The sequence below is a fragment of the Pagrus pagrus genome (genome assembly GCF_965226575.1).
Source record: "Pagrus pagrus genome assembly, chromosome: 20".
NCBI classification, from domain to species: Eukaryota; Metazoa; Chordata; class Actinopteri; order Spariformes; family Sparidae; genus Pagrus; species Pagrus pagrus.
The window spans coordinates 5,633,108-5,654,637 of NC_140207.1; the positions used below are offsets into that span (position 1 = coordinate 5,633,108).

Sequence of the window (21,530 nt, forward strand, 5' to 3'; positions counted from 1 at the left end):
CACATTTAGTATTCACTCCACTCATACATACACATCCAATATAGCTGCATACAGCTCCCAGCACAAGGCACAGCCAGGGTGATATATCCTGCACCTCGCAGCTTTAGATGCAGTGAAATATTAATGGGACCCTCCTTTGGGCTAAAGGTTACCTCTGCCCTCCAAACATTCACAGGCGAGAATGAAAACACTCTGCAGTCTTTCACGACCAGCCCTCGTAAAAACTTTCCAACTCCTGTGACTGTGATTGCGTCGCGGACACGTGAAATAATAAAAAAAAAAAGGGCGTGAACTCAGAAATCAGCTCAGATGATGAAGAAGACGAACGTAAACGCAGAATACGGTCATTTCCAAACGCTTCCGTCGTGCGCCAAAGCGCATGTGGATAACGGTAAAACGGATACCTGCTCGGGATTTTAATAAAAACGGAGCGGTGTGATTTCATCGGCGTCATGCATTATGAGCTGAAGGAGGAAAAACAAGCCAGCTTACCATGACGTGTCCCTGCATCTTAGCCGTCTCAATCAGACTCTTTTCCTTCATGTTTTCGATCCGATCCGCTCCCGCAAAAAACGCGTCAATCTGCAGACTTTGTTTCTGGACAGCTTCTGTCTGTCAGCTCTGCGTCCCCGCCACTTCCCCCAGCACCAGACCCCCCCTTTAGGTAGTGAGCCAGTTCATAAGTGGGTGGGCTTACAACCGCACGGATTGATTACAAAAAAAATGTTTTTAAAAAAAAAGGAAAACAGCGTGGGGCTCTCCTCGGATCTGAATGTATTTCGGTCTCCTTCCCTCGCATACGGAGCAGTAAATCACACGGGAGGAGAGATAATTAAAGCGGAGGATGGAGGAGAAGTTTGAGTGCTTTATGATCCACTCCAGATCATCGCTGCTCTCTGAGAGGAAGATGCGCAGATGCTCTTTTTTCCCCCCTTTTTTCTGTTAATTTCAGAGAAGCAGATTTAAAAAAAACAACCCTTCTTTCCATTTGACAGTCGGTGCGTGTCCGGTGCGTAAACTGATGATACATGCCGGAGGAGAAGGTGTAATCAGTGGCTCATTTATGCGCATGAAGGTCATGATGATGAGAAACTGCTATCTTCAACATCAGGTGCGCACGTCCCATAAATCTGATCACTTCCCAGTGATCTTATGAGTGATTGTGACTTTTATGTGGAGTTAATCTACAAGCTTAAAGGTCATAATTGAAGGGGAACTATTATTAATCACCAGCCTGTGAGGACCTGTGCTGGTTTTCTTTAACTTACTGTAAAGAAACTCAGCCTTCTTTATTCCAGGCCAGCTTTTCCTTGAACATCTCTGAAGCATCTTCCACTTCAGACGGTCCACGTTAGCTTTCAAACTGTCTGTGCTCGGAGGCAACAGCTCAAATCAACACCTGTATTCACATCTGTCAAAATGGTCCCTATAACACGTGTTATTTAATCGCGGTACACGTTTATTTTTCTGTTCTGGAGGCTTTAATTTGTAGAATTTGCCTCTATTACAAAATGAATGTTTAAATAGTTCTGATATAGTAAAATAAAAACTCATTCATAGAAGGTTTGAGGTCATTTATTCGTCACTACAGGAGACAGGGTTGCATAACGATATTAAAGTCTGTGAGCATCAAGCATCGATGTTACAAACACAGAGTCCAGCTGTCTTTGTCCCGCTGTAGTCCTGCTCAGAACACGGTCCACCCGTCGAGTACAACAGCTTGATCCAAGATGTCGTGGTGGAGATGCTGTCTGTGGGCTCTACAGTCTCTGATTTCACGTCGTTTGTCCCATTTCCTTTTCCTGCGACCGGACGTTAGCCAGGAGCAGCCTCGAACCAAGCTGGATTAGCATGGCTCTTATCCCGACTCTCTTCCTCCCTGGGGCGGTCCAGCCGGTCGGGTCGGATGGTCATAAGACGTCCAAATCCCACCGCTTTCTTCTCTGATGATGATGACAGTATTTATGTGATAAGCAGTAGGTGGTTCTGCAATAAAGGCAAGTTTATCTGTATAGCACAATTCAGACACAAGGCAACAAAGATTCAAAATGTCATTTAACAGACAAAAGCATCATTTGGAGGAGCTACCAGCTGCTGCATCTTCATGTGCCACCGTTGCCATAGTTAAAGGTCCAGTGTAAAAAGTACTGCTATAGTATAATAAAAAACTTGTTCATAACTTGTTCTATAGTCGGAGTAATAATCTATGGTGTAACAAAAGCCCACGGCAAATCATTTACGAGCCACTGCTCTGCATTTTCAAACCTTTCCAATTTCCACCTCACTGTGTCTTCACCGTCTACACCGGTGGTTCCCACGATCCAACATCGACATATTTCAGCCGACAGCATGTTTTTACTAAACCTTAATAAGATATTTGTTGCCTCATCTGATCAAACAGCAACAGAAGACTGAAAAGAAACAGAAAACATGAAGTGAATAATAATATGTCCTCCACTCAACCCACTCAACCCAGCTGTTTCAGTTTAAATGACCGGGTCAGTCACAACGTAAGTCTGAGGAGTTATCAGATGTTTTTCACTCACGGTATGAAAAACTGAATAATTTGACCTCTTCAGGCTGCAAACTCTTCAGTTTAACAAGAAAAAACTCGACTTAAAGTTTAAAAAAAATAAAGTTGTAATTATTGGGGAACAAATCGACCCAGACTTGTTTTTTTTTTGGATGTCTGAAACTTGTGTATGAGACCTTGCAGGCTTTAATATCGTGTTTAGTTACAGCTGAAAGTGAATTAAAATCTACCTCCCCTGCTTCTTGTAAAGAAGCGGTTCAATGATATGGATTCCTGTCGTTATTTGAAGGAGAGTAGTTACTCCTCGTCTGACTCGCACTGGAAATTTGTTTGGATTAATTAAAGCAAAGCGACTGTTGATTTTTCTGCTCCTCTCGAGTCTTAATGTACAGACTCACTGAACAACCTTTAAAATCAAACTCACTATACGTCTTCAGACTGTGAATGTGGATGTACGGGCAATTCCAGCCATCACAGCTCGTATAGACGCCGGAGATACATCGTATATGTGCGTGCAGGACAGTTATTTGCTACTCTGGTTATACTTTTTGCTTTTTATTGTTATATCCAGATTGATTTTTCCAAGTCTGGGCAGCAAAAACAAAAACGTCATTACCGCAACCGCCCATGCAGAGAAGCTGGTGATGTCTGGATGCTAAAATCCGATAATAGTGCGAACAGTTTGTCTTTAATATCTGATTTTAGAAGCAAATCTGATTTGACTGCAGTTTGAACATAAGTTGGTGAGTGTATCGGCTGTTATATACGTTTATAATGTATAAAATATGTCAATATGACCCGGTCACAACAACCCAAAGACAAGATGCTTGTGAATACGAGGAGTCATAAGCAGACGTTGCTCGGGAACCAATGATCCAAACAGTTTAGCGCCTCGGTCTTCAACAGAGGAGCCCTCGAGGGTCCTCGGAGTTAAAGCAGACGGGCCGCCAAATGAATTATTGAGAATATTTTGTTTGGTGTGACACCATGAAGGCGAACCAGTCAGCTAACTGCTCAAACATACTGGCGAGTTGTCTCTATTATTATCAGTGTACAGGCGTTCTTGTCGGCCATAACGGACCATTTTGTATCTTATGGAGCAAGAGACTCCGGCACACCCTCCAACCTCCAACAAGACGTGACAGCCATTTGTTTCTGTTTCTTTTTAAAGCCTTGAAGGGCAACATGCCACCATACATCAGCTCTTATTAAACTGCTCACAGAGTCACTATTCAACACGCTCTAGTGATCGTATAATGCTGCGAGTTCCCCGGGTAAACACTGCTTTCAGATTCAGTGCTTTATACACTTAGGTCAGTTTAAGACTTTGATTTCAAACCACTCAGCATTTCAATGCAACTGTTTTTAACTACGTGCTGTCCTGTATGGTTGTCTGCCATTTATCTTTCATGCACCACAGTTTATTTTATTTTTTTCATGTTTGTTTGCAGTTTCGTATCATTTTCAAGCACTTTTTTCCGTTTTATTTGTATTCTGTTACATTTTTGCACCTATTTTGGGTTTTTTTGTGATTTTTTGAGATTTAAATAAAGGTTGAATGAATTGATGAACTTGGAAACCACCGGAAATTACAGAGGCTAACGTGCCTAGCCTAGCATTGGCTATGCTACAACTGCTACAGACGTGTTTACTGTATACATGACACTAAAGACCGCCCTACATGTTGTCATAGGCCCGGTTTAATATGTAACAGAATTTGATAGGGTCCATGGGCTTTGGTTTATGAAGCATAATTTTAAGAGAGAAATCATAAAGCTTGAAATGTGTTGATACAAATGGCAACAGTTGACGCTTGTAGCCCAATATTTACACTGAAGCACTATCCCTTCACCACTTCATTACTTAAAAACAACTGCTAATTGGGTTCATGGTCTGAGGACGAGAATAAAAAAATCCAAAATGTGAAGAGCAGTTAGACCTTCTGTTGCACCAGCAGTCTTCATAACTGCCAACGTCTTGTTATCCATCTGAAATGGAGCTGAAACACACGAGGTTCATTAGAGCCCCCAGGTGAAGCTTATTGATTTCCATTATTGACATCAATATCTAATCACAACAGGGACAAAGATGAAGGGGAACTAATTACATACTGTAATGTTCCAGCGTTGAGAGAGCTGAGGTGCGGACGTGCAAACATTTCACACAGTTTCTACCTTTAATATTACTTTAACTCTGAATATTTACTATTTTTGGCTTTAAAAAGAACGCCCACTGAAGACCGAGCCCTCTGTATCACCGGCTTTCAAGTTGAAGGCTGCCTCAGTTCTCGCTCTCTCTCTCTCCGGCTTTACAAATCAATATCAGTCTAGAGTCTTCAGAATTTACACTCTCACTGTTTACTGTACTCTGATGATGCAGCCAGGCAAAGCCGAGTGTCCTAAACTCACAGCAGCAGTTCACCGAGAGAAGGTTCGTTCCCCCCACCCCCCCACTGGGAAGTACAAACAGCATGTCTCACATAAATCTCATTTAAAAGTGGTTGGTATTAATTACAGTGGATAAGGCTGTCAAAACAACCTAATGGGGGCATCGGGCTCCCTCGACTCCAGCTGGACTGCTGACAGAGGGAGAACACAGCAGCTGCAGAGACAGGTAGCTGGCTGCGCTGCTTCATTACTGTGTCGGCATTTTATTTTTTATTTCTTTATTTTTTTTTTTTACTGATTTTCTTCATAACTGCTCCGTGGAGTTCTTCTGTCAAAGGCTTAAAAGATAACCTTAATAAAACACCACTTTCAACTCACGGCTGCAACTCCTGTAAATAACGGCGTTCTGCTTTGCTGATAGTGCCACAGTTAATCAGAGTTTACGTATCAAACATGACACGTAAACTCCCCTCGACCCCCACAAGCTGGCCTGTAATACACATGCAATATTGAATTCACCATGTTGTTTATTCCCCCACTAGACACATTGGGCCAAGTTGAAATTCATCACGTACAGGTGTGGCGGCCAAGGACATCTGTAACAACAATGTTGGCAGTGTGGGAGCCAGCGGCAGCTGCCTGATGTTGAGACTCTCAGGGAAAATGGCTGGCCAGGGATGGGTAAGTGCGTGTACGCCGTAAAGCTCCACAAAAAAATAGGCAGTTTAGAGCAGCCAAAGCTACCGAGCTGCATGGGAGCTCTGCTGGGGAGAGAAAATCTGCTGGAGTGTGGACAGCTGCCGCCAGACTCCAATCTGGAGAGCTACAATAAACTGCTGGCAGAAGTGAACTGCTGCGTAACGAAGGCAGCATGTGAGAAATATGTTACATCTGTTTTTATTGTACATATTATGGCATTGTCACAACTCACAACCACTTTACTAAAACGGCACAGAAATAAATGCATTAGAGCTGCAACAATTAGTCAAATATTAGATGGGAACAATTGGATGATCAATTAATCATTTCAGTCATTTTTCAAGCAACATATGCTGATTCTAGCTTCTTAAAAGTGAGGATTATCTGCTTTTCTTTGTCATTTATGATAGTAAGTACGGTCTTACAGTTTATAGACTAATCAATTAATTCATCAATTGTGAAAAATAATCAGCAGATTAATCAATGATGAAAATAATTGTAAGCTGTAGCCCAAGAATACAGACATCAATAAATCCATTTCTGTAATTGTGTCACCGGACAAGAATGTTGATATTGGCTGATGCTGCATAATCGATATCGTCTAATAACAACCTTTTGAAAACTCACAACTTCTAGAATATCTACACACGGCAGCCACAGTACGGTTAAAGTGAAGGGAAGTGTATTGTTGTGGTCAACACATTCTCATACACAGCTCATCAAAGACAGCAGCTTGGTCAGCGGCCTTAAGCTATTTAAACTATGATGCTGTACTTAACCCTCCAGTGTCAGTTTTGCACATAAAGGGCAAGAAAAGTGGGGGAAAAAAATACATATGTTGACAAACAGCCCATGTATTATGACATTAAGACTTGTAGACTGTTATTAAGCTGTGAAAGTGTTGCGGTTAGGTTTAGGCACCAACAGAACTTGGTTAGGTTTAGAAACAAAAACTACTTTGTTTTGTTTAGCGACAGAAATTACTTTGTAAGGATTAGACAAGAAAACTAGGCACTAAAACTACTTGGTTAGGTTAAGAAACTAAAGCTACATGGTTAGGTTGAGGAACTAAAGCTACATGGTTAGGTTAAGAAACTAAAGCTACATGGTTAGGTTGAGGAACTAAAGCTACATGGTTAGGTTCAGGAACTAAAGCTACATGGTTAGGTTCAGGCACTAAAACTACGTGGTTAGGTTTAGGCACTAAAACTACGTGGTTAGGTTTAGGCACTAAAGCTACTTGGTTAGGTTTAGGCACCAAAGGTACTTGGTTAGGTTTAGGCACTAAAACCACGTGGTTAGGTTTAGGCACTAAAGCTACGTGGTTAGGTTTAGGCACCAAAGGTACTTGGTTAGGTTTAGGCACTAAAACCACGTGGTTAGGTTTAGGCACTAAAGCTACGTGGTTAGGTTTAGGAAAAGATGATACTGTGGATTAAAATAATGGTGTGTTGGGAGTGAGAACAGGCTGTTATGGCACATGCACTATGGTTAAGGTATGGGGAGGGTTAGGCAACTTAAATATACAATATAATGGTTACAGTTTTTAAAAAAGGTAAACCTTAAGATACACAAACTCTGATCTCCTGCATGAAAGCCACACAATCTTGACTGACTCATCCGCTACATACTTACTTAAGCGGAGCACTATGTCTCTGTTAGCACCTAATGTTGGCATTGAACATAAATTGCAGGATGCTGAACAGTCCAATAAATCTTGGAAACAGAAGGTACTAATATGCTCCTTTATCATTCGTTCATTCTGAGAGGGACTGGGAAAGACAGGCACAAGAGGCACAATGAGAATGAAGCATTATATTTATTAGAGCTTCAGTGTCCATGAGAAACTGCTTCAACCTGACAATAAACATATTTAGCAAGTAACCAGACACAGTAAAAAAAAATGGCTCTTCTCTAACCTCCTACAAACCTAAAGCAGAAATTGAGCTGCAGGCATCAACAGAGAGAGCACCGAGACGACTGACTGAGACAAAACAGGAAACATTTATATCTGTCTGGACAGACAGAGAGTACAGAAAGGGGGGCTGAGGAACACACAATACACTACACAAAAGAGATAACATTATCATTGGCTGATAGTTTCTTGTACTTTGTTATTGAAAAAGACAGGATCTATAACGGAGAACTGGGAAGTCAGAGCCAATTAATTAAAACAATAATAACGGGTTCATGCTTAGGTTTACTGTCGCATTTTTATTAATGCAGCTCCTGTAAACATGAGGTGACATTCTTGTTATAAACATTAAATATTTTCATTTTTCACAGAGATATTATCAGTAAAATGTACTTCCAGGATAAAAAGATTCTTTGGTCTCGTTGGCAGAAAAGTTCATTTAAACTTTTGTGTTTGATGGATCTCTCTCTCACTCTTGTCAGACAGGATTCATATTGAATGACACACAGATAATCAGAGAAGTATTGAGCTTCCCTAAAGATCCTGAACAGTTGGTTTCCACCAGTTACATCACCAATTATACAAAAATACAATAACTTGCCATAGTCAGAACACAGGCAACAGACAACACAGAAACACAGGCCGTCGGGACAGATATATGATAAAGTTAGTATGATACATGAAACAATGTGACACTGTTTGACTTATTCAGTATATGACTAATGCAAATTTCACATAAAAGTGAGATAACATATCACAGCTCCCAAAACAACATGTCCGTCATACCAAAGCTTGCAGTTTGGTTGGGATAACGCACTAAAACTACTCGGTTAGGTTTAGGAAAACATTGTGCTTTTGGTTACTGTGCGAAGTCCTTGAGTCTTGAACACATCACGGTACGTACGACTGAAGCCTGCGAGGCCCTTCGTCCAGAGGGAGGAGATTTGGATGCAGCCTTACTCTCGACTTCCTTTTCTCATAGCCGTAATAATTAGCACAGCCGCTAGAGGTCCCCGCCTAACAAGACGCGTAAATATGGGTCGTAATAAGCTGCTTTCATTGTCCAGTTATGTGTTTGATTTTCTTATGAGGACGGGCTGGACCAGTCATCATCCATAGTCATGGTTTTACAAAAAATAATCACATAATGGTCACAGCTTGGTTAGGTTTAGGAAAAGATGATGTTACGTAGGCTTTGTGACTTAAGTTAAATATGTTTACTGTAGTGCTTTTGGATCTGGGCGTGATTCAAACTCTGACAAGGCAGAAAAGTGATTAAAACTTCAAAACAAATGCAGGATTGATTGGCCCAGATCCCCAGTGGAGTGAGTCCAGAGAACAAGCTTCATTTTGGCGACGGCAGTCATCCAGCACAATAAACTCAACCGAGACCTTCGCTGGACAAATCAATGGCTTCATTATCAACTTAATTACCTGATGCCATGATATCCTCTGCGCCGCTGTCACCGTTGTCTTTTGCCGTTTTAATGACAGCCTGAGAGATACTGGACTTGTTTCAAAGAGGGATAAAATTACTGTAAGCAATATCACCATCAGCCTAAATTGAATCAAGGAGACTGAGATTGCCACTAAATCCTCTCCTGATACAACTGCGCTCTAACTGAACGGTATCGTTCCAAGAAAATGGAAAGAAAAGGTGCCAGAGTGTCTTAGAGCAGATATATCCTAAAAATCCGTTAACGCGTGGGTCGATGTGCTTTGGAGTTCAAACGAGGCTCAAGGTTTCGGCCAAAGGTCAAGAGTGATCAATGTTTTAGCAAATCAGAGATAGCCGAAAATGTAAAACCATTACCGAGCAGCAGGAAGCAACTACTTCAGCACACACACTGTCCACTCATTTGCATCTCAAACATCTTTCTGTAGAATTTCTCTCTAAAACGCTGGGTGCACTTCTCCGCTGGTGGGGAGCGCCGTAATCTTGATAAGAGGTTTCTGCTGACCTTCCCCGCCCCGGACTGTCAGAGCGACAGATCGTTACCATCTCTAATGAATTCAGGAGCAGAAAAAAAATGGTGCACAGGCGTGTAAAGCGCACATTAATCTTGCAGCCTCGATGCAGGAGGTCTATTAGCCACATAGAGGGCTAGAAAGATCATGAACTAATGTGGTGTTTTGCTGGTATATAATTTCTTAGGTTTCCTATAGAAAAAGCAGTGTTAGCCTTTTTACTTTGGCTTTTATGCAAATACTGAACCTGCAGGTGAAAAACTAAAGCCTAATAAAATATGACATCAAATAAATTGTAAACTGTAGCGCTACCTCACAGTCTTCTCTCGGTAGCAGTTGGCAGTACGAGACAGAAAAAAGTTACTGTAATTATTTTCCAACTTAGGGAGACTTTTGCTTCACTCCACCCCGTGACGGAGCCAGTAAGCACATCTGAATATTAATGGAACAGTTGCCTTGAACAGCAGGCGTTTGTCAGGAACTTGGATCAGATTCATCACTTTAACCTGCTCTGCCCCGCTCAGGGACGGATGATGAGTTCCCACAGCACAGCAGCTGGCTTTGGCTTCGCAACTCACACTCGAGCGGTTCAAAAGGATTAGAGCACGGGTGTTAAAGCGAACGCACGAGAAAGGAAAATCAATACGTGCATGCATAAGTTATTACAAGCTAATTTAACTTTGACTTTAAGTAGACGTCGTCGTCTGGTTAAAAAGTAATATTTTATCAGTTGTTATAGCTGCTCAATCCCTCATGGTCCATGAAAGAATATGTTCTGCTCTAAAACAAAGGTCAGGTAGGACTTTGCACCATAAAATGCTTTTGACTACATTATGATCCATTTTACATTTCTAATAGAGCCAGTGTTGAGATTCACTTTACATTCACATGCAGCCAATAGATGCCTTTTTAGTGAATATGATAAATTGATTGTTTGCTCAACACCTGCTGCACCTGCCAAGGTTTCCACTCACACGGCGAATGCGTAGCAAAAACAGCTTTTTGGGGGAGTCACAATGTGTCCATAATTTGAGATAGAGGCAGAAAAACAGCAGGATTCTCATTTATACACAGTGATGGTCAGTTTCATTGGCTGAAATGAAGTGTAGCCAAGAGATTTGATTAACTGTAGCCTAGCCTGCTATCTAATCAAGCTAACCTTCAAAGGGTTGCATCTGCATAATCAATATTGGCCCTGAAAGAAACAGTTGATTAGATAGACTCAGTTGACCGCAATTTTTTCTTTTAATTCAAACCTTCATTGGCTGCTTGAGTGTAGCTAGCCTGAATATTTTTAACCAGTTAATGAAATGCTCCTTGGTCTTGGAGGTAGCACTCCCTTAGCCTACTTGCCTACTGTAGGAAGAAAGCTAGTTAGCCCTTTAGCCAGACTAGCTAGCATTTGCAGGTTACATTAAAGCTGATACACGTGATTCAATATATTCCTTATACTTTGCTCATGTGTTTTTTGTTTCTGAAAGGCAAAAGAAAGACACTATCCTCAAAACTAAAAAGTATTGTTTTTACTACAGTCCCATGAACACAGCTTCAGCATACTATTAAGGTTGATCCGATACTGATACCGGTACCGGAAATAACTCTAATACTGGCCAAAATAGTGGATCAGGTGTTGGTCAGCACACGAGTCTATGCATCCGTCCGATACCACATTATTGACTTGTGTGAGCACATCCATAACATCACATAATACAGGGTTTTTTAATGCGATACTGGAAAAGAAAAAGTAAAATGGATCATCTCTGAAACATATTTTTAAAAATCCCAAACTTGACAGACCTGCCATGGAGTTGCTTAACTACAACTGGAAGGTAGCTGTTCAGGGTTCAGCACACAGCCCATTGCAGCGTTGATCAAAAGTACCAACATGATTCATGTTTATGGTTTCTCTGCAGTTCCAGTTCACCATCTCCCTGTGGGCACATTACACACAGTGAGTGGGAATGTGGTAAAAACACACTTGTCACCTCTCCCAGATAGTAAACGCCTTCCCTGTTGGCCTGTGAGAATCTCAGCTTCATCAACATTTACATATATGTCCCACTGTACTGTCAACAGACTATAAAACGATTAGATCTGGTTACTTGGTAATGTTAACAACCATTAAGGTTGACTGATGGCACTGTGCAGAGCTGGCTGTACCTTACACGTGCCTGAGCCGCTCATGTTTATCCAACAGGGAGATACAGCCCACAGGGTTTCTGATTAATTTCATGGGCATACCTAATCAGCTATGGTGTGATTGAGTGGTGTGAGCTTTAAGAGCTGGACAATCCATCCAAAATCCATGTTAGTCTTTGCACCACATGGCCCCTCTCCATGTGGACAACCAAACAATCATAAGTGGTTGTTGGATATTAAGCAGATGCTTTTACAGCCTCGAATCTTCTGGAAGACTTTTTACAAGATTTTGGCAACTGGCTGGAGGTATTTGTTCCCACTCAGCCACGAGGGATTTAGTGAGGTTGAGCCAGGCTCAGCTTCTTTACAGACCTGCGTTTGTGCATGGGGGTGTCCACATACCCATAGAAATACAGTGTACTTTGTAGTTCTTGTGTCATGTATCTTTTATGCATTGTCGTGGCATAGGGTAGCAACTAACTATTATTTTTATGACTGATTACTTCCACGATTAATTTCACAATTTTACAATTAATTGTTTAATCTACAAAATGTCAAAAAAGCTCATCACAACTTCCCAGGGTCGAAAATTACGAATTCAAATAGATTTCTTTTGTCTAGATTTTTGTTTTTTAAATGTTACTTTTGTTGCAGAAATAGAAAAATTAATCAACATTGGAAAATAAAGCACAGGTTTTGGATTAAGAGCAGCAAACCTTTAGACGATCGTCAACCACGGCATCTTCCATCTGTCCAACCTGACCAGCCGGACCGGAAGAGATTTGCTAATCCAGCTTGGACTTAAGGGGCTAACGTCCAGTTGCAGGAAAACAACGGGAAATCAGAGAACGTAGTGCTCACATCTTTCCAGAGGCCTGTCTCCACCACAACTTCCCAGATCAAGCTGTTGTACTCCATGCGGACCATCTTCCAAGACGGGACGAGGAGAGGTGGTCTCTGTGTTTACGTCATTGATGCTCGATGCTTAATTACAGTCAAAATCGATGGATAGTGTTGACCTGATGTCGAACATTTAAGGTAAAGCTGTCAAACCATATTCAACACCATCTTGTTGCCGCTGTTTGCATTCACCCAGACACACATTTGAGGTAAAAAAAAAGAAGCTAATATTTGAATCTTTTGCTTGATAATACACTTAAATGATTAACCCATTATCAAAACTCAAATCAAGCTAATTTTCTTTTGATTGACTAATGATTAATTATCGCAGCTCTATTAAGAAATTAAACCCCAGTGTGGCCATTACGTATTCAGTCCTTTCACAATGCCTCTCTTGGGTTGCACCGGATCACATCTGCTGCTTTACTGCCTGATATTATGATTTATAAACTGAATCAATTCTGTTAAACATCCATTCATCAATTATCTATAATATAATACAATCCGCTGGAGGGTCGGGGAGGGGGAGGTGCTGGAGCCGATCCCAGCTGACGCGTAAACAAAACCACTAATTCCTGTTATGTGTCGCTATACAGTACTGAGACTTTACACAGAAGTTTTTTACATTAGCCTACATCAGTGAATAATGAAACATGCCAGCAAAGCTCCCCTTCCTGTCATCCTCTTTGTCATTTTCTCTGCTTTCAAATGAGCTGCATTCAGACGTGCCACTGGAAAAGGCTGTCTTTCATTACCAGTCAAGGCCCGTGGATGCCGGATATCTTCTGTGAACGCCCATTTGGGAAGATTAACTACAGGAATATGCTTTACTGTCTGATAACGGCAGAGTCATATCACATCGCCCAAGGTGGTTTCTGGGGCAACAGCGCGGCCATCAATCAGCTGGGTGTAATCTCACTCGAAATCGTTGTCAGCATGCAAATTAGTGTCACATTTCACACAGTGCCTGTGCGTACACACCGGGAAAATTGGAAAACGTCTGGTAAATAACACTGTAAAGCTAGATTTATATACAGTGCATGTAAAGAGAGTGATTGTGTACAGAATGTGCAGAGATATGACGACAAACTGGAGTTAAAGTGGGAAAAAAAAGTTTCTTCAACACTCCCATCAGGATACAGTTGTCGGATAAGTGTGTGGTTTGTGAATTCAGGTGAAATTCAGCCGTCGTTGGTCACTTTGACCTGCAGGTTTCAGTGCATTTCTGCTGCAAATGTCCGAGTGTCAGGTCAATGTGAGAGTGATGGATGACAGGAACAGTCAAGGCCTTTTCTTTTTTCAACCTTGCAAGATGTATCCAGTCTACAGACTCCAGGAAATCACTGCGCCTCGCCAAGAAATGGTCTTATAGTCGCCCAAACCGATGTCTCATTCTTTTACACACTGGGGGCCGTTTTATTCATGTGATTCATTTGCAGTTCAATATTTCCGAGTTGTTGTTTTTTTGCCGTTTGTACTTGACACAGCAACGCTGCATAAAAAGAGACTGTTTTTCCAGAGGGAGGTTGATTTGTCTGAGCTTTTGCAAAGCGAATGAAGGCATCACCCAGTCATGTGTGGAACGGACGTCACATCACAACTCATGACAATGGCAGACTTGATGATTGTGTTTGTCATCAACATGTATTATTTGACAAAGAACACAACGTTATAAAGACAATTCGACAAAGATGACTTGGGATGAATAACCCTGATTGCTGCTATATATATATACGTATGTGGGATTTACAGACGGGGAACTGAAGCTGTTATATCCGCCTGTGCTCTCTTTAAATCCACCAGACTACTTTGATAAAAACATAGCATATTAACACATCTTAATGGACCAGACCTGCAGCCCAACAACAGGAAGTGCAAATGAACCCGCTGAATGTGTCTTCTCTCGACCCTAATGCCGCAAATTCAGATATCGGAGAACATCGCAAATTTGCTTCGCTGCCTGTGTGAATAGTTTTGATGTGACATATTCGCAGTATTTCGCATTTTGGGGTCATTTATTCATCACGGCCACATTTTGTAAAGGCCTTACACTTCAATTTTTGTATGTACCTATTAAAAAAATTAGAAATGTGTTAATTAGTAATAGGTGCTGGTAGGTCGAGGTTCTTTATCTGTGAAAACAAAACAGACCAAACTTACTGTTACGTTTCTGAAAGGACTTTCTGTATTTGACCGGTGTGTTTTTTAAAAGGTGCACTATGGGGAAGAAAGAGAAAAATCTTCATTGACTGATTATTTTTTATGCCTAAACAAACTAAATAAACAAACTCCCCCTCGTTTTCATGACTGAAAACAAAACTGACCTTAAAGAACAACACATGGCGGACCCTGCCACCTTTCTAGCTTTTTCCTGGGAGCTTATTTTCCTCCGAGAACAGCTTGTTTATTCAGTTATGGAAAAAATAAATATGTCTGGGTTTCTCTTATTACCTCATTAATTTCTTATCGTTTGACTCTTTGAATGTATTTTTTCTATTTTAATATGATTTTCATATCAATTTGGTGGTAGTGTTCATATTTTTCTTAATTTTTTTGTTTTCCATAGATCCTTTTTTAAAAATGTCTTCTGGTATATGTACATAGAGGACTTTAAAGCCGTAGGACCCCCAAGAGCATTTGACTGTGTTATGTCTTGATGAAACTTAGACTTTCCTTTCATAAATCTGCCAAAGCAAAGATGGAAAGTGTGCGTGGGAATTTACTCTTTTTCACTGCGAGATGTGTCAAAAAAGAAAGATTGATGAGGAAGAGTGCAGCCATCAGTGTTTACTGACATGGTATTACATCTAGTGTTGCCTCACAGACACCAAACACTAATAAACTCTATAAACAGGCAATAACAGACCACAAATGGAGTAAATCCCTAATGCTGACAGAACACCAGCGATAAACAGAGTTGATGTCTGACATAATGGAAATCTTCAGGAGTAGCCTTTAACTTTAAACTCCAGAGCTCTGGTGCCACAACGCGCTCATTAAGACATATATTAACTTCATCATTAAGAGAGGAGTTAATGATGCTAAAAGATTAATCCCCGAGGCTGCAGCTTTCTGAGGAATATCATGCAACAGACTGCACACTTGTACACAGGTCCAACAGCATACACTGAACCAGGTTAGCCTAAAGGACGGGCGGCTGAGTGGGCTGCTTTTTTCCACATTGCACCTGCATATCTGTCCCACTTTCTGCTGTTGTCTACAGCTTGCTGCTCATTTTAGATTGTTCTGTCTCTCGAGGCACAAAACCCATTAAGTGAAACTAATACAAACAGGCAGCAAGGTGAGGTTCAGCAGTAGTGAAATATCAGAAAGTATTACGCTTTTGTTAAACTTTAACGACGGCTCAAGTTCTGAATTGAGTTGAAAAGGTGGTCGATGGCTCCACTGATCCCTTCATCTGTCTGATTCGCTGCCATTTCGCCAACAAAACCACTCATTATTACTGGCTGACAGTACACAGCGCCGGCCCTTTGCTCTTTATCCATCTGTATTAATGTGCCAGCGTGTCCATAGATGTGTTGGCTGCACGGGCTGGATCTGTGTTTGTATGCCTCCCGAGGATGATTTACAAAGCATTGATCTGGAGGCTCACAGAGTGGAGCACAATAAAAACGTTGTTTATGTTCAGGCGACGAGTGTTCATTGTCAGGGGGAGCGGCATCTTGTTTTAGGGCAATGTAGAGCACCATGGGAGTTAACGCGACAAATCATTTCTTTTTAACTGCCAGGGACGTGGGCACGGATGAGGCTCGTGTGATCGGTGATACGCCGACTGTTTGCAATAAGTCAATAAAATCACCTCCGCCAGTTATATGAAAATGGGCCGTGGCAGGGCCGCGCTATACATTTCAATAAAGGCTGCAGATTGGAAGTGCGGCGAGACAAGGACGGAGCTCGGAAAACAATATGTAAAAGTCACGGCCGAGCCAAGCAATCAGGCCAAATAGGGCCAAATGACTAGGTTCAAATGATTATGTGCAGCACATACAAAAGGGCTGAAATTCACTTTTAAAGGCGGTAATGAAAAGCCCTGCGCTGTTTAAGTGGCAATTTAAAGTCATACAGTGACACAAAATCTGTTTTTAACACAATGCACTTTGACACAATCTTATAAAAGGTAAGAAAAGAATACATCACAACGGCTGCAAATGTTTGTGACCACTGATCACCACTTTATTCTTAAACGAGACCTATTTTGCTTTTTTCCTTCCTTTCAGTGTGTTATACATTCTCGTGCATGTAAGAGGGCTTCAAGAGACAGGAGCTAAAACAGAGCGTTTCAGACAGAAGGGGAATACAGTGCTGCAACACTGGACAGTATGAGAAAACGGATGTTTTTTTTTTTAGCATTGAAGCAGACAACTATGAAAACACTGAAGGCAGGTAGAAAACAAAAAAGCGAGCTTTAATAAGCTGATGTTAGTCTGAAGTCAAGAAAGCAAGCAACAAAACCAATAAACACAGGCAGGGGAAAACCTAGGAGTAAAGCAAAAACTAAATACGGTACAAAACGGAAGAAGCTGAGGAAACACTGGCAGGAACACAACACTGGAGACACGGGAAAACCAGACGAGTGAGGGAACAACACAGGCTAAAATACAAACCAAACTAAAGAGGGGATGATGTGCAGGTGGAGAGACACTGGGAACAGGGCAGTCCTAACGAGGCTGATGTGAGACAGGTTCCGAGGGAACAATGGAGAGGAGCACAGGAACACAGGAGGGAAACAGAACACCAGGAACACGGGAAGGAAATGGAACACCAGGAACACAGGAAGGAAATGGAACACCAGGAACACAGGACGGAAACAAAACACTAGGAACACAGGAGGGAAACAGAACACCAGGAACACAGGAAGGAAACTGAACACCAGGAACACGGGAGGGAAACTGAACACCAGGAACACAGGAAGGAAACAGAACACCAGGAACACAGGAAGGAAACGGAACACCAGGAACACAGGAGAGAAACAGAACACCAGGAACACAGGAGGGAAACTGGACACCAGGAACACAGGAGGGGAACAGAACACCAGGAACACAGGAGGGGAACAGAACACCAGGAACACAGGAGGGAAACAGAACACCAGGAACACAGGAGGGGAACAGAACACCAGGAACACAGGAAGGAAACAGAACACCAGGAACACAGGAGGGAAACAGAACACCAGGAACACAGGTGAGCAGGAAGTAAAAAGTAACAAGAGACACCACAGTACAGGAAATCAACAAACCAAAAAATCCAAATCACGACATGTAATCCTTTTCTAGTAGCGACCCAAAATAAAATGATGAACCTGAAAATGAGCAGAATGTCTCATTCAAGGAAAAATCAAGATAAAAACAAAAAGCAGCAGCTTTGTATTAAAACCAGGAAACTGAAACTCCTCGATTGTGCAACACACCTTAAAATTAGAGGGTTGCGAGCGTGCTGGGGGTTTGGCTGCTCACATTCAAAGCATGCACAAAGCTAATATGCTTCCACCTGAAATCAAGTGAAGTGACTCTAATTAAAAGGATTTGACCTAAAGGCTTCGTTCTTTGTTGCTCAGTGTAAGCCAGTGTGCAGAGACACGCATGGACAACCAGGAGCTAACAGAAGGTCTCCGAGAGCTTACCGCTGAAAGGCTCGGCTTTGGAGAGGGATATAAAAAGGATTTCAAAGAGCGAGATATTCCCTGGAACACACTTAGGACTATAATGAAGAAGAGGAATTATTGCATCACCAAAAACGGCTCTGCATAACGGGTCTATGAGGGAATGTCTTTGCAGCTTTGCAAAGAGCCCTCGTGGCGCTTTTAAGAAGACACTCGAGGTTTCTCAGAAAACTTCAAATCAGACTGCAGAAATAGCTGCACTGGAAATAAATCAAATGGCTCCTTTTTTTTGCTCAACCTCGGTGAACACTGGAAGACGGTAAAAGTCACTCTGATCAATAACAATAAATCAGGTAATAACAATATTAAATAACATAGATTCATCTTCAAATGCCAGGGCTGATAGGCTTTATGGATTTCCTTTTTCATATTACCAAGTCAGGCTGTCGAATGTCAACTTAAATCTTTGCAACAGAGCCTCGAAAACACTGGACACACTGTACGACTTTGCTGAAGTGCATCCGCCAGTAGCCCCACAAAAGCCAGCCTACACACTTCACTCCACTCATTGTGGTCTGGAAAGGCTCAGTCTGCATTTGTTTAATAAGCCACAGGCTCAGTTATGTAGCCCACAGGGATGATGGGCAGAAGTGCTGGGAGTCGACTGCCAAACCTTAAAACGTTGAAAGGGAAAATACACCCACGCGTTGAATTTACATTGTTCTGTTCCAATTATTTTGGATGGTGAAGTTACCATCTACAACACAACACCAGCCGCTGATGTTATCCAGGGTTCAACTTCCTGCAGTCGGTCGCCTGACACTGAATTTGACATCGACACTGTGAGCTTTAGAAGTAATGTTTAAGTTTTTCATACAAACTGGCTTTAAGTTTCAGGCTTTGAATCAGAAAATGCTCAAGTCACTGCTGCCGATGTCACAATGTCCTGTCAGATGTGTTTAAAGTCTTAATTCCTATGTGACAAAACTCTCCAGTTTCCAGCTTTGCAAGAGCATCTTTTATAACACTTCTGTATAATGTTGCACCACTCTACTGCACTTTGCTTTAGATACAAGTGTGACACGAAGCGTAACCTCCAACTGTCCCATGTAATGTTTATTACAGCATAACCAAACTTTTGCTGGCTCCTCTGTCGAAAATGAACCCAGTTCTGAATTCAATTTATGCTAAAATATAAGATGGTGTCATTCCTGGAGGTAGAAAAAATACATTCTGCAAGAGGAAAATAAGAAGTTCTGCAAAATATTTGGGAAATAGAAGGTCTAAATGTAAAAAAGAGACATTTGACATAGATAGATGTTTCCTAGCTGCTTCCATACAGGACACAGACGTCACTGAATGGTTTATCATTGCAGGAAATGTATTAATATCAGAATTTTGTTGGTATTGGCCACAAAAATGAATAGGTGACCTGAGGGCTGCCGGTACAAATCCCCAGATTTGTCAGATCCCCTAACTGTCACGGAAAGTAAAAGGCAGTGCTTGCTCCACCCTCATTACCACCACTGAAGTGCCCTTGAGCAAACCCTGACTGCTCTTAGTGGAGCTGCTCAGTGGCCAACAGATCAGACTGTGGTTACACCGGGCAGCTTCCAGGTGTGAATGTGATAGGGTGCAACAAAAAGATACTGCTACTGCTAGCAACATTAGCATTGTAGTGTTTAGTACTGTTAACTAGTTTTATATAGTTTAATTCGTCACACATCTGTAGAAAGAGAAACTCAAAACACATGTTAGCTGAGGTTCTGGTGGACTCACAGTCGAGCTATGGAAATATTTTGGAAGAAAACATCTTGAAAATGCTTCAACGTGAGAAGATATCTGTCTTTAAGCTGCCTCCGATGGACCGAGACCAATGAGCCGAGGCTGGACGGCTGGACGACATGCAGATCAGTTTCCAGGAATAATACATTCGGACGGGCTCGTTCTCATTGACGACTGACATGTTGATGTGTTGTATGAACTGACACCTTCTGGACAAGAGACTGAGTAATTGTCTTAAAAGTCTGTCTCTCTGCATAAACTTCCTTTTTAACAAGTCATTATGTCTCATATTCTTCAAGCTTCTCTTGCATTCATCTCTGCTGGGAGGCATTTTCCACCTCAGCTTTCTGACTTAAGAAACAGTTTGGGGGTGTTTTTGTCATTTTATTAATGAAAAAACTATTTTTAAGATTAAATGGCGATTAATTACCAGGCGTGAACAATCATTTTTGCCGCGCTGATCAACTTTTACAAGTGAGGTCTGTACATTTTGGTGAATCTATATGTATTGCTCTTGAAGAGGGCTCCTTTCACATTTCATTTTTCTATATTTCCTAAAACGATGCTGTTGAAAAATGTCTGCGGCGTGGAGAACAAACCCATGAAGAGGTCGAGCTATTTGTATACATCTCTCTGGATATCTGACCAAGGCCGTACAACACATAAGTTTGCCCTGAGCGCTCTTGCGTGGGTGGAGGATAGATAAGGATAAACAGTGCGACTTACGAAGCAGAAGGTGGCCTTTTTTTCTTTTTCGTCTGTTTTCCAGCTGAAGTGCACGTATAGTATGTTACAACCGCAGGATCAAACAGACCGACAATACAACAACACAAAGAATCTTTGTTTTCATATTCTCTTTCATGTGAACGTTAAAGAAATGGTGGAAAGAATAAAATGATGGTTTATTCAGAGGATCTGAGGTCGTGCTGTCTTACATGACGAGGTGGAAAGTCCCACTGTGCCTCTCTTAGGGAGTAAAATGATGCCAGAGTGTCACCGTATGAAGCAAAGTGCATTAGAAACAGTTATAATCATGTTTTGCAGCCACAGTCCACGCAATCTTCCCTAAAAACATTAAAAATGCTCCACAGCCCTAAAACTAAACTCTTCATTATGCAAACCACTTCATTTCAGTCTCGCCATTAAGAAGCCGTTCATTTAATGGTTTCACCATTTCGGATGCCTCATTATGCACCGACTCACTTTGCTGAGTGAGACTTGAAGCTCTCGCACTGAAGATCATGAACTCTTTCATCCAGCAGAGGGCAAACTTAACCCTGACCTGCAGCCCCTCAGCTCTTACATGTCAGCACATTGCAATATTCCTCTGAAACCATTTTGTAACCTCAAAAAAAAAAACCCTGCTTGAGAGTAAAAGGGACAAAAACTCATTATAGTTCTTTATTTCCTTATTAACACAAACTTCATGCATATAAAAACATGTCAAAAACAAGTGCTTCAGGTGGAAAAACTGCCTTTTTGAGAGCAAAACGCATTAAAATGACATTAAACTTGCATAATTTCCAAGTTTATGGGTTTAAAAAATGATATAAACTATATATTAGTGGATTTGAAATCTCATTGGCT

General features: G+C 41.5%; 1 protein-coding gene across 2 annotated transcripts in view; it reads right to left on the minus strand.

Moving 5' to 3' along the window:
- Window positions 1–21,530, minus strand: part of dpp6a (dipeptidyl-peptidase 6a) — a 226,423-nt gene that overhangs the window by 195,806 nt on the left and 9,087 nt on the right. The window contains exon 1 of one of the 2 annotated variants that reach the window (XM_084340344.1): window positions 493–855. The exons of the other annotated variant lie outside the window; for it this stretch is intronic. Within the exon in view, the coding sequence (XP_084196470.1) occupies window positions 493–543 (51 nt within the window). The 5' untranslated portion in view covers window positions 544–855. Of the gene's footprint in view, window positions 1–492; window positions 856–21,530 lie in introns of those variants that run through there. 2 annotated transcript variants of the gene reach the window in all.